At 48.2% G+C, this 13,436-nt stretch overlaps 1 protein-coding gene across 1 annotated transcript; it reads left to right on the top strand.

Annotated features, from left to right (window-relative positions):
- Positions 1 to 9,880: 9,880 nt before the first annotated feature.
- SOX11 (SRY-box transcription factor 11) lies at positions 9,881 to 12,929 on the top strand. The gene has a single exon (XM_014866708.3). The coding sequence runs from the start codon at positions 9,999 to 10,001 to the stop codon at positions 11,352 to 11,354; it is 1,356 nt and encodes a 451-aa protein (XP_014722194.3). The 5' UTR covers positions 9,881 to 9,998; the 3' UTR covers positions 11,355 to 12,929.
- The last annotated feature ends 507 nt before the right edge of the window (positions 12,930 to 13,436 follow it).

The raw sequence follows: 13,436 nt of genomic DNA, 5'->3' as shown, positions 1-13,436 counted from the left end.
TGAAACCAGACAGGTTATCTGTTTCTGAAATACAACAGTGGGACAGGTCTAGCCTAGACAGTCCCATTCCAGAAGGGAGAAATCAGCAGTAAAAAAGGTGTCACAGGTACTGAGCAAGTTGAAAGTTAGCAGGAACAATTCCATTGATTTCAAGGTTGGAGAAGAATCTTCTTTGGCTTGAAGCTCTGTCCTTGGGCCGATAAGCAGTGCCTTCATCTTCCCTTCACCAGTCTATGGAGGCTTTGTCTAGAAGCCAAGGCGATCCAGCACCTTTCTGTGGATTTCCAGCCTGGGAGGGAGCTCAGGAGAGATGGGGCGCATAGGAACTGGCATGTGACTCTCACCTGGAGAACTGAAGGCCAGGCCTGCCTGGAGCTGCCCTGGAGAGTGAGCAGAGCAGGCAGCGGCGAGCGCATCATACCGTCTCAGAATCTGATGGGGCAAGCTCTCCAGATGCTTCTATGAATCAGACGGATGTGGAGGAAGGAGACTGGAAGGGAGCTGCCCTGGAAGGACTCTGTCACTCTCGAAAATAACGGGACATTTACAGCTAGGAAGAGCAGCTGAAAAGAAACTCCAGCAGGTCATCTGGAGGGGCATCCACCACGACAGAGAAGGGTGCCAAACTGCAGTGGGTGCGGACTGCGTACAAAGTCTCTACGACCCTGACACTAAAGTAGTTGAAAGAACAATACTGAGACCGAAGGAGAGGCACCAAAAGGCTAGCTGTGAATATATGTAAGTAACTTTGATTTCTTTTTTTGCTTTCTCCCACTCCACATTTCTTCAATGAATATGTGCTACCTTGAAACAGAGGAAGAAAAAACAATAAATGCCATAAAGAACTAGAGTCGCAATTAAATGACCATATTTAAAATATAATGAATCCATAGATGTCAAAAATATGACTTATGAGAATGAAACCAAAATAATGTTGCCTAGTTTAGGATTTCTTTAAGATTGATGTGTTTAGAAGCGTAAAAACTAAGTGGTAAGAGGCAGACATGACCTTGGAAGACATCAAGTCTGAAATTTTCCCAAACAGATGAGGAAACCAATACCCAAAGTGGTTATCCACTGGTCCAAACGTTCCATTAGGAAGAGGGTGACCGTCCGGTCTTCCTGACAGAGGGCGCAGTCCCATCACTCTGCCCTCTGCACAGGTGTGTCTCCAAGGTCAGTGGACGTGTGGGTCCTCTTGCTGTCCCTTCTCCCCTACCCCTGCCACTGGATGCCCTTTATTTCACTTTTGCACAGCAACTAACAGCTCCTCTAATGGAGACCACACATAGGAAGATTAGTGACTGCCCTTTGCAAGGAAAGGTGCCAAACCCACGTCTCTCTAGAGCTTTGCTCTGTCGCACTCTATTTCTCATTCATGCTATGATTATTTAGAATTTAATAATTACTGGGGCTCCACATAGCTCTGCATATACCAAAGGAATAACACAAATAATATAAATGTTTCAAGGCAAGAAAATAAAAAAAGATCTTAGCTATTCTGAACATAAAAAGATATGAGACAGAGAGAAAGAGTGACTGATTTAGCAAAGGCCAGAACAGAAAACAACAGTAGACACCTGAGTTCTGGAGACAATTAAGGGAAGACTTAGTTGATTACAGGGCTCATGGGGAGAAGAGAGAACGAAGCACAGGCCACAGCTCAGTTGCTGAGTCAGAAAAACTAAAGACGAGGCCCACTCGTCGGCACCTTCCTCCCACATCCCTGACAACTACTGGACACTCATTTGCAAGATAGTCACTAGTTCCCCCATGCCCCTCCTTGGGGGACATCACCAAAAATAATGATACATTCATAGCTCTTGATGTGGATGTTTTCTCTAAGAAGAGATTAAGACACACTGACCAGGATGGTAACCATGTGTGAAGAAATCAGATTTGGTGAATTTTAAAGGTGTACTTTCAAAATTGTCTATCCATTCCTTTTTATTTCACACTCCCATAAATACACACACACACTCACAATCATACACACAAAACCACCCATATCCTCTTCTTTCATGTGTAAGACAAAGATTCTGATAAAAAAGGGAGAGAAGTCTCCAGAACAGCCTTCTCAGTTCTGGGGAGGGCGGACCACTGTCCTCTCTCCTTCCGTCACAGAGCGCAAGTCTGTGCACTCCACATCCTTGTAGCCTGTGTCTCTCTCTTTTGTTCAGATGGGAAAGGATTAGCATAATGTGCTAGAGCCTTCTCCCCACCCCCACCCCTTACACTCCCTCCTTCCTCTCCTGGAGCAATACATTGGGCAGTTGGAAAACTACAGCCACTGAGAAAGCAGCCTGCGCCGTGTAATATGGCAGCTCAGCTAACACTAAAAATACCTGTTTTTAGGAAACAGTTATTTACCTTACTTATAAAAGAAAAATTCCCTGGGGTGCCCAGTTGAATATCTTTTCCAGAGCAGGTTTTCAAAAAAAAAAAAAAGTGGAAGTTGAATTAATATATTTTTAATGAAAATAGGGTTTGTTTAAATTGCGAAAGAAATCAAGTTCTAACGAATGCCTGGTTAATAGGACCAGTGTGAACATGTGAAACAGCTTTATCTGGAACCACAAACATCCCTCCCGTAGTTAGCTTCAGTTTTATTTGTGTATAGTGTGTATGTGTGCAGGGTCATGATGTAAAGATGTATTTCATATGGCAGGTCACGGTCAGAATAGGTTTGAAAGCCACTGCCCTACGCTACACTGCCCTAATGCTGCTCTGTGTCTTTGTTAATTGTGAAAGAGATGAAGTTAGAGAGGCAGAAGGAAGAAAACATGCCTTGCATTGCAGAGGGGAGTGGATTTTGTTGAAGGGTGAAGGGCCTCACTGAACATGAAGTTGGGAGTCCCAGGGTCGCAGTTGCACATTGGAATGAAGAGTCTGGTTGCATGCGGCGACAGGGAGACGAGTTTGGTGTCTGTTGATAAAATTCCAGGAGAGGGGCTGGCCCCACGGCCGAGTGGTTAAGCTCACGCCCTCTGCTTCGGCAGCCCAGGGTTTCAGCAGTTCAAATCCTGGTCGCGGACCTAGCACCACTCATCAGGCCATGCTGAGGCAGAGTCCCATGCACCACAACTAGAAGGACTCACAACTAAAATACATACAGCTACGTACTGGGGAGCTTTGGAGAGAAGAAGGACAAACAAAATCTTTAAAAAAAAAAAAAATTCCAGGAGAGTATTGAAGAGAGCCTGCATGTACATAGTGAGGGCAGGAATGGGCAGGAGAAAATGGGTTTAGGAACGATTTACGTGGGAGAACTGACTGAACTAAGTGGGTGGTGTGAATGAATATGAAAATTCATCTCCTCCTTGGACATTTTACAGACTAGCTACTGTGTCAGGACCTACTTTAGGCATCGGAGAAAGAAAGGTTAAGACAGTAAGAACAAGAATGACACTTGCGGGCATCTTACAATGTGTAGGCACTGTTGTAAGCACTTGTATCTGATTGTCATAACAATTCTATGATGTAGTGACTTTTATCCCATTTTACAAATGAGAAAACTGAGAAACAGGAGGGGGAAAGTAACTCACGTAAAAGACACTGTCAAGCAAACGAGAAGACAAACCACAGACTGGGGAAAAGAACCTGCAAAAGAAAAACCTGACAGAAGACTATTGTCCAAAATATACAGGGAATTCTTACAACTCAACAATAAGAAAATGAACAATCTTAGTTAAACATGGGCGCAAGACTTCGCAGACACCTCATCAAAGAAGATACACAGATGGTAAGAAGCATATGAAAAGATGGTCCACATCAGATGTCAGTAGGGAATTGCAATTAAAACCACAATGAGACACCACTATACACCTATTACAATGGCCCGAATCCAGAACACTGACGGTACCAAATGCTGGCGAGGATATGGAGCAACAGGAACTCTCATTCATTGCTGGTGGAATGAAAAATGGTACAGCCACTTTGGAAGATGGTCTGGCAGTTTCTTTCTTTTTTTTTTTTTAAAGATTGGCACCTGAGCTAACAACAGTTGCCAATCTTCTTTTTTTTTTTTTTATTCTTCTCCCCAAAGCCCCCTAGTACGTAGTTGTATATTCTAGTTGTGAGTGCCTTTAGTTGTGCTATGTGAGACACCACCTCAGTGTGGCTTGATGAACGGTGCCATGTCTGCACCCAGGATCCGGACTGGCGAAACCCTGGGCCGACAGAGCGGAGTGCACAAGCTTAACCACTCAGCCCCAGGGCCGGCCCCTGGCAGTTTCTTATAAAACTACACATACTCTTACCACAATGATCCAATAATCCTGCTCCTTGGTATTTACCAAAAAAACCTGAAAACTTATATCCACATAAAAACCATCCTATGAATGTTTATAGCAGCTTTATTCATAATTGCCAAAACTTAGAAGCAGCTAAGATGCCCTTCCAGAACTAAGTGGATAAATAAACTGTAGTACATCCAGACACTAGAATCTTACTCAGCACTAAAAAGAAATGAGCTATCAAGCCATAAGGAACCTTAAATGCACATTACTGAGTGAAAGAAGCAAATCTGAAAAGGCTGCATACTGTATGATTGCAACCATAAGACGTTCTGGAAAAGTCAAAACTATGGAGACAGTAAAATTATCTGTGGTTGCCAGAGGTTGGGGAAAAGGGGATGATTTTTAGGGGAGAGCACAAAGGATATTCAGGGCAGTAGAATTATTCTGTATGACGCAACAATGGTGGATACCTATCATTATCCATTTGTCCACATCCATCGAATGTACAAAGCAAGAGTGAGCCCTAGTGTAAACCATGCACTTTGGGTGATTATGATGTGTTGATGTAGGTTCACCAGTTGCAGCAAATGGACCACTTTGGCAGGGTATGTCCACAGTAGGGGAGGCTGTGAGTGTGTGCGGACAGGGGATAAATGGGAACTCACCATGCTTTCCACTCAATTGTGAACCTAAAACTGCTCTAAAAAGTAAAGTCTATTTTTTTTAAAAAAAGAATATATAGCTCATATGAATAATAAAAAAGGACAAGATATGAATTTCAGAGTCAGTGGGTCTGTGAATTTTTTTATGTTATTATTAAACAAAAGTCAAGTGCTACAAGACGAGATCAACCAAAAAAAAAAAAAAAAAAAAAAGAAAAAGGTGCTGGAAACAGAATTCAGAATTTTCAACCCAAGGGAGAATTTTCCAGAGTCTTAGCTCTCAACATAGAAGCCAGTGTTTTTCAAACATCAATAACACCTCGTTAATAGGAATTCAGTGAGTTTAACCAACAGCATTTAAAGAAATGGAATAGAAAATAGCCTGAACAGCACTTAAGGAGAGAGATTGATTTGTGCCATGTGGGTTTCTGTTTTGCATGTGCATAGCGTGTGCACTGGTCATGATGTAAATGTGTTTTATAAGGGTCGGCACCCTTGCCCTGTGCTCTGCCGCCCTGCTGCTCATGCTTCCGTGGAGCACACTCCTGGCTGGGTGGTTGGGAGAACAAATGAGTGAGAATATAGCTACTGAAGTGCGTTCTGGAGAGCCACACAGGGTACTGACAGTCACTGGCAGTGTGTGTGGTGCTCAGGTGTCCTCACAGCATCGCACCTGACATCTGGATGCAGTGAAAGAACTCAAGCCTTGTGGAATTCTTTGAGACAAAAATATTCACTTATGGAGATTTCAGTGTTTCAGTAAGTGTGTGTGAGGTAATGATTCTGAGATGGCTTCCACATTCCTATTTTAATCAACATGTATGTTGCATTATGTTTCACCAAGTTAGGAAATACACAAAGTGTAGCAGTGAAGCATGGGTGTGTGTGTGCACGGGCACATAAGGTAAGGCGAATCAATTTATACTCATTACTACATCTGAGGGACACTCAAGGGGGAATGTCCAGAAGACAAAAGACATTCAGATCCAAACTTGGGATTCAGGTATGAGGCAGAGATCTAAAGATGTAGCTGAATGTGGAGGAGCAGAGGATCTCCTTCCGGGAGAGCAGGTCAAGAGAGAAGACAAGGAGCGTCCTCCAGGTAGCATCTTTCAGCCATTGGGAAATGCATGTCATCCTCAGAATAGTTCTAAAAGTGGCACATTCAATTCAATGAGTGGGATATTTACCCAGTGATATTTTTAGCATATTATCTGCTTGGCACAATGTTTCTTTTTCAGAAGTAAAAGGAACATTTCATATTTGTTCTCGTGTTATCACAATTTTGAGAGACTTTGTAGAATATCTTACCCTTTTATATAATAGTCCTTACAAATGAAGTTTTTTTTAAAAGATGAAATTGTAAAAAGATAATAACAACCATAGGTGCCGGCTCGGTGGCCTACCAGTTAAGTTTGCACGCAGCGCTTCTGAGGTTGTCCCTTCACCGGTTCCAATTCCACGTGTGGACCTAGCACTGCTTATCAAGCCATGCTGTGGCAGGCATCACACATCTAAAATAGAAGAAGATAGGCACAGATGTTAGCTCAGGGCCAGTCTTCCTCAGCAAAATAAATAAATAAATAAATAAATAAAATAGAAGAGGATTGGCAGCGGATTTTAGCTCAGGGTTCATCTTCCTCAAAGTAAATACATAAATAAATAAATAACCATAAAAATAGCCACTTGTGGCTCTAATCAAGTGTAAATCTTAAGATTCTGAACATTAATTATAGATCCAACAACATCTATTGCGAGGAAAATTGCATATCTTGCTTATCACTAAGTACACAGATAGATATACACATAAAAATGGAGTGTATATTGGCTGTAAAAAGATGACTGAAGGGCCTAAGTCTGATATACAGTGGTCTAAAAAATAGCAGATAAATGCCCATTTTTACCAAATTAAACTTTCAAGAGGTGTATCATTAGAAAAGGCCACATTTTCTATTTGTTAGCTTAAAATTCCCTTAAATAGTTGGTCACTGCAGATATTGCAAACATCTTTTGCCACGAATAAATACTGTTCCTCTAAGCATGCAGGTCTCAAACGTGTTCCCATTTCTCTTGAAAAAATGTTATACTTGCTATCTTTTTTAACATTTTCTCTTAGGAAGCAAACAAAAAAAAAGTATACAGATGAGTTATTTAGTTTTCTTTTCCTTCCCTCACTCCAAGTCTTCACAAAATTCCCTCACAGTAAATAGTGGGGCGGATCCACGCTACAAAGTAGCAATCTAGTTAATCCTTTCTGAAAACTGTGTTACCCTGCCTATGGGAGAGAGGGAGAAACGTGCTCTAATACATTCTTATACACACCAGCAAGGCCGCTCAACCACCTCCCGTCTCTGCAACCGGTTTATTGAAAGACATCAACTCACACACTTAGCTCCCCTCGTCATCGCCTGCCCTCACACTAATAAACACCCCGCTTACTCTGGCTTTATCTTCTCCATCAAATGACCCATCTTTCTTTCAACAGAAATTATTTCTTATTTGAAAAAGCAAACTTTAACTTATATTTCCTCTAAGAAGATCATAGCGCTATGAGAATAAACCCCATTATTTCTCAGTCCTACTAAACGCATATAATGCTCATTCTAAAGTTAAGCACGATTTTTGCTATAGAGTGAAGGCAAATAAATATTGAATTTGCCAAAGATTTTCAAATGCATTCTCTTTCAGAGTCTAAAATGCTAGGTGCCCTGATAGTTTGCATGAAAATAACGCCACTGAGCTCAATTATTTCAAGCCCTCTAGCTAGAGTGTCGATTTGTCCCGTGTTGGGGGAAGAGTGGTGTAGACTGGCCGTTCAGTCCACACCCTCCTCTGGTGGTGTTCCCGATAGACAGCTGGAATAGCCGGGAGGTGTGCGAGGTCGGGGAGAAACAAGATGCAGTGCTTGCCTTGCAGGAGTGAAGATGAATTTTCACACACCGCCTTGGGTTTTACACATCTTCAGACTTCAGGCCAGCGGTATGAATGACTGTAAATTCTTTTGGTCTCCACGGCCCTAAAAAAAAAAAAAAAAAATCTGCCAACATGTTTGGTCTGAATATTACAAGTACCTGATGCATTGTTTTTCGTTAAGATGAATATGGGGGAGAGAGTATAATGATGGCGGTGATATTTTTCAAATAACGATCTGTGAAAACCTGGTACCATTTTATGTTACTGAAGTCTTCAAAAAAAAAAAAATGTAATGTTTAGGTAATGCAGCATTATTTGCAAGGAGGGCGCCTGAAACGAAGCGGGTTTGGGTAATTCTACTAGTCTTAAGCAGCTGACTTCTCTCGTGAAATACTCCGGGCAGAATCTCAGAACTATGCAAAAGTTGCCAGCTCCCCTGCGCTGGAGGGTGTGAAGACACGGATGACGACAGACAGTGAAGAGGGAGCGGCACTTTTCTTTTAATTGCCCTGAGAATATCCATAGATGGGTAGCAGGGACTAAATAAAGAAACACAAAGAAAAACGGGTTTGGAAGTAGCACAGCAAGATCGACGGGCCAGCCTGCTCACTGCGTCGACGTTCTAAGAGCAGTCCGTCCCACCTTTTCACAGACGCAGGAAATATTTCGATTTGAACCTTGGGACGCACCTGGTTTTCTCTGTGGTCTATGCGGTTCTGCTAAAATAGCGAGCAACCCAGAAGGCGTGCCAGCTCGTTGCTAGATTTCAGGAGGAGGCTGCTCCGGGGCCGCTGGTGACCGAGAAAGGGGGAGGGGACAAAGAGGAAGAGGACTGGGAAGGAGTGAGGGAGCTGGGGGGAGGGGACGGGGAGAGGGGCGGGAGAGGAGAGAGAGGGGGACAAGTGATGCATGGGCGGGGGCTGTGCAGAAGCTGTCTGGTCCCAGGACCCGGTTTTGAACCAGCCTCGGGAGTGGCCAGATTGAACGCGAGGACCCGGCCCGGCCAAGCCCCACAGACCGTTACTCCGGCCTCCTCCTGGGGCGGGGCGCCAGGGGGCCCGGCGCAGCCAAACCCGCACGGCAGCGTCTCCAAACACCGCGGAGAAGGGAGAACCTACGAAGAAAAAGGACAAAACGGAAAATGCAAACGGGGGAGGAAGAATAGAGCCTCTCGGGTTTTAAATGGATTCCTTTGCCTTAGAGAAGGGAAAAGGAGGAAAAAGCCCACGTGCCCCGAGAAGGTGTTGTGTTAAAGCGCCACCTTCCGTCGGCCGGGGGCGCAGCGGGCTCCCCTGGCGGGCTCAGGCCGCGCGCCGAGCCGGGGAGCGGCCGAGCCCCCCGGGGGCGCGGCGGGGAGCAGCTGTGCCCGCCCGGGGCGGGCCGGGCTGCGCTCGCCACCTCAGGTTGTGCGCGCGCCCGGGTGTGTACACACGGAGAGTGAGCGCGCCCCGTCTGCTCACACCGACGGGCCTCCCGGGGACCGGGCACAAAGGGGAGCCGGGCCTCTCCCGGGACCTGGTCCTCGGTTCGCGCCGGCGCCTGGACTAGCCCGGGGCGCCCGCTCGTCGCGGAGCGGTGCGCGGCTCCTGAGCATCCCGGGGAGAAGCGCATCTGTGCGCACACGCGGATTTTTTAAAAATAACATATTTCTAGACATGCCTCCTCCCCCACCCCCATCTATGCAAAGCAGCCCCGAGGGTGGGGTAAAGGGGGAGGGGCCGAGGAGTTAATAAAGGGAGATGGGCGGAGCCGGCACCCAGCCATTGGCTGGCCCGGGGAGTGATGTCACCCATATGACACCCTGATAACTAGTTGGGAGAGAGCCCTCAACTTTTTGCAGAAGGAGCGCGCGCGCCTGGGAGTGCTTGGGGTCCGGCGCTTGGGGCGGGAGCCACGAGCCGGAGAGAGGGGTCCCGGGCTGCTCCGACCGCCGCCGCCACCGCCGCTGCCGCCACCTCTCCCCTCGCGGCCGCAGCTCCCCGCGCGCGGGCGGCCGTCGCCGCCGAAGCCGCCGCAGCCGCTGTGTGCAGCCTGGAAGGGGGGGCGGGGGGGAGGGGGGGAGCCGCGGACGCGGGGTGCCGAGGACTTTGCAACTTGCCGGGAAGGTGGAGGGGCGAGAGGGGGAGGGGGATCTCCGCACGAGACCGAGCGGCCCGGGTTGGAGCTCCCAGCCCCGCAGCGGATCATGGTGCAGCAGGCGGAGAGCTTGGAAGCGGAGAGCAACCTGCCCCGGGAGGCGCTGGACACGGAGGAGGGCGAATTCATGGCTTGCAGCCCGGTGGCCCTGGACGAGAGCGACCCGGACTGGTGCAAGACGGCGTCGGGCCACATCAAGCGGCCGATGAACGCGTTCATGGTGTGGTCCAAGATCGAGCGCAGGAAGATCATGGAGCAGTCTCCGGACATGCATAACGCCGAGATCTCCAAGAGGCTGGGCAAGCGGTGGAAAATGCTGAAGGACAGCGAGAAGATCCCGTTCATCCGGGAGGCGGAGCGGCTGCGGCTCAAGCACATGGCCGACTACCCCGACTACAAGTACCGGCCCCGGAAAAAGCCCAAAATGGACCCCTCGGCCAAGCCCAGCGCCAGCCAGAGCCCCGAGAAGAGCGCGGCGGGCGGCGGCGGCGGGGGCGCGGGCGGCGGCGCCGGCGGCGCCAAGACCTCCAAGGGCTCGAGCAAGAAATGCAGCAAGCTCAAGGCCCCCGCGGCCCCCGCGGCCAGCGGCGCCAAGGCGGGCGCGGGCAAGGCGGCCCAGCCCGGGGACTGCGGCGGCGCGGGCGACGACTACGTGCTCGGCAGCCTGCGCGCGGGCGGCGCGGGCGGCGGCGGCGCGGGCAAGACGGTCAAGTGCGTGTTCCTGGACGAAGACGACGACGACGACGACGACGACGACGAGCTGCAGCTGCGGATCAAGCAGGAGGCGGACGAGGACGACGACGAGCCGCCGCACGCGCAGCTCCTGCAGCCGCCGGGGCAGCAGCCGCCGCAGCTGCTGAGACGCTACAATGTCGCCAAAGTGCCCGCCAGCCCCACGCTGAGCAGCTCGGCCGAGTCCCCCGAGGGCGCGAGCCTCTACGACGAGGTGCGGGCCGGCGCCACCTCGGGCGCCGGGGGCGGCAGCCGCCTCTACTACAGCTTCAAGAACATCACCAAGCAGCACCCGCCGCCGCTCGCCCAGCCCGCGCTGTCGCCCGCGTCCTCGCGCTCCGTCTCCACCTCCTCGTCCTCCTCGTCCAGCAGCAGCAGCGGCAGCAGCAGCAGCAGCAGCAGCAGCGGCGGCGACGACGCCGACGACCTGATGTTCGACCTGAGCTTGAATTTCTCCCAAAGCGCGCACAGCGCCAGCGAGCAGCAGCTGGGGGGCGGCGCGGCGGCCGGGAACCTGTCCCTGTCTCTGGTGGATAAGGATTTGGATTCGTTCAGCGAGGGCAGCCTGGGCTCCCACTTCGAGTTCCCCGACTACTGCACGCCCGAGCTGAGCGAGATGATCGCGGGGGACTGGCTGGAGGCGAACTTCTCCGACCTGGTGTTCACGTATTGAGAGGGGCGCCCCGCTTCTCGCTCTTTCTCTCGGCGGGTGCAGAGCAGGGTTCCTTGGGAGCAAGTCGTGGTGGTCAGGATGATGATTATGGTGTTGATGGTGGTGGTGGTAGGGTGGAGGGGAGAGAAGAAGATGCTGATATTGATGTGATGTCGTGACACAGAATTTGGAAAAGATGATGAAAATTTTGGTGGAGTTAAAGTGAAATGAGTAGTTTTTAAACATTTTTCCTGTCCTTTTTTTGTCCCCTTCCCTTCCTTTATCGTGTCTCAAGGTAGTTGCATACCTAGTCTGGAGTTGTGATTTTTCCCCCCCAAAAAATGTGTTTTTGTAATTACTATTTCTTTTTCCTGAAATTCGTGATTGCAACAAAGGCGGCGGGGACGGGGCGGGGGAGGGGAGGGAGGACCCGCTCCGGAAGGCGCTGTTGGAAGCTTGTCGGTCTTTGAAGTCTGGAAGACGTCTGCAGAGGACCCTTTGGCAGCACAACTATTACGCTAGGGAGTTGGTTGGAGATTTTTTTTTTTTTTCCTTAAAAGATCTTAAAGAACTGGCGATTTTTTTTTTTTTTGACAAACACAAAAACAAAAAAGGGACCATTGCAACTTTTTTATTTTATTTTATGTTTTTGGAGGGAGAAAACTGATGTCTTCTATGCATCCGATTCTTAACAAAACTGCAGGGAGCTTGAAAAAATGCAGACTGTACAAACGCTTACAAAAAAAAAAACTGTGAACTGACTTAAGATCAGAGTTTACTTTTCAGATCAAATTGTTTATGGTTTTACAAATGTGATTTCTACTTGCCAACTTTTTTTTTGTAACTCGTTCCCTTATACCTCCTTGATTGAATACCAGACAGCCTAGACCTCAGTACAAAAGGTATTGAAACATTTTTGATACATAACAGACCTCAGTCTTTTTTAAAAATTAATATATTTTCAGGCGTATTTTTGTACAGTGAAAAGGGAACATTCTTGCTGTGTTTTTTCAGTAAGACTTTCAGGCACTTCTTCCCTTTTGATTTCCTTTTTTTCCCCCTCTTTTTTAGCATGCAAGTATGTTGGTACGTTATGTCCTGGTTTAAAAAGGATTAAAATTTTAAAATAATCCTTGCATCTAAAGGCCTTGTGGTTTTAAAAAAGAAAAAGCAAACTTTTTTTTGTACAGCTATAGTAGAGATTTGTTCAATATTTGTAGGTAAAGATTTATTGAAAATGGTGATATAGACCTCAGAGCTGTTATCTTAGTTTAAAGATTGTATATGTACTGTACTATAGTAGGACTTTATGTATCTCATACGCTGTGATATGTGGATGGGGCCCCAGATGGAAGGTTTGAAACTGGATTCTCGATTTTTAGCAAAAAAGAAAAAAAGAAGGCACATAGTTTAAAAAGTTTCTCATTTTGTGCAATATAATCTAAATAAAGTACAGACCATCTGCATATTTTGTAGCAAATGTTGGCAAAGCAGACTCAATGCACTGTCGACATCATTGCCTGTTTTTTTTTTTTTTTTTTGTGCTGGAAGTCTGTATCTTGACAATTGTAATAAATCAGCTGGAACTGATAGAAACTCGCATCGCCAATAGTCTCTATGGAAGTCAAATTGGAGGTCCTGTTATCGCAGCTCATTCAGTGAGGAGGCTGTTGTGTGCGCGGGTGGGAGGTGGCAGAAAAGAATTCTGCATTTAGGGGGGTTAGGCTGAGGAGTGCTTCATTGGCAGGCCGATTTCTTTTTCCTCTTCCTTCCGTGGCTAGTTACTACAAACAGGGGAGGAGGATTCTTTCTCTATCCCACCCCCCCCCACCCCATTTCCTTTCTCACCTCCTCCAGCTCCTCCACTCCCGCCCTCTCCCCACCCAGCCTGGCCGGCCGGCGGGCGGACGGGCGGGCGGCGCGGAGAGGCTCGGGGCGCTGGCCGGGAGGGGCGGGCTCGACGAGGGCCGGGTTGCCAGCGCGCGGTCGGTGTCCTGCGCTCGCCGGGTTGTGCATTTTGTGCGCGGGGCCGCGTCGGGGCTGCGCGTCGTGGTGGCAGCCGCCCTCGGATCCCCGCCGCTATCCCTTAGGGTGAGGACAGCC

The sequence above is a fragment of the Equus asinus genome, chromosome 6 (genome assembly GCF_041296235.1).
Source record: "Equus asinus isolate D_3611 breed Donkey chromosome 6, EquAss-T2T_v2, whole genome shotgun sequence".
Lineage (NCBI taxonomy): Eukaryota > Metazoa > Chordata > Mammalia > Perissodactyla > Equidae > Equus > Equus asinus.
The sequence above is the reverse complement of the archived record's forward strand: the minus strand, read 5'-3'. Positions and strand labels throughout refer to the sequence as shown.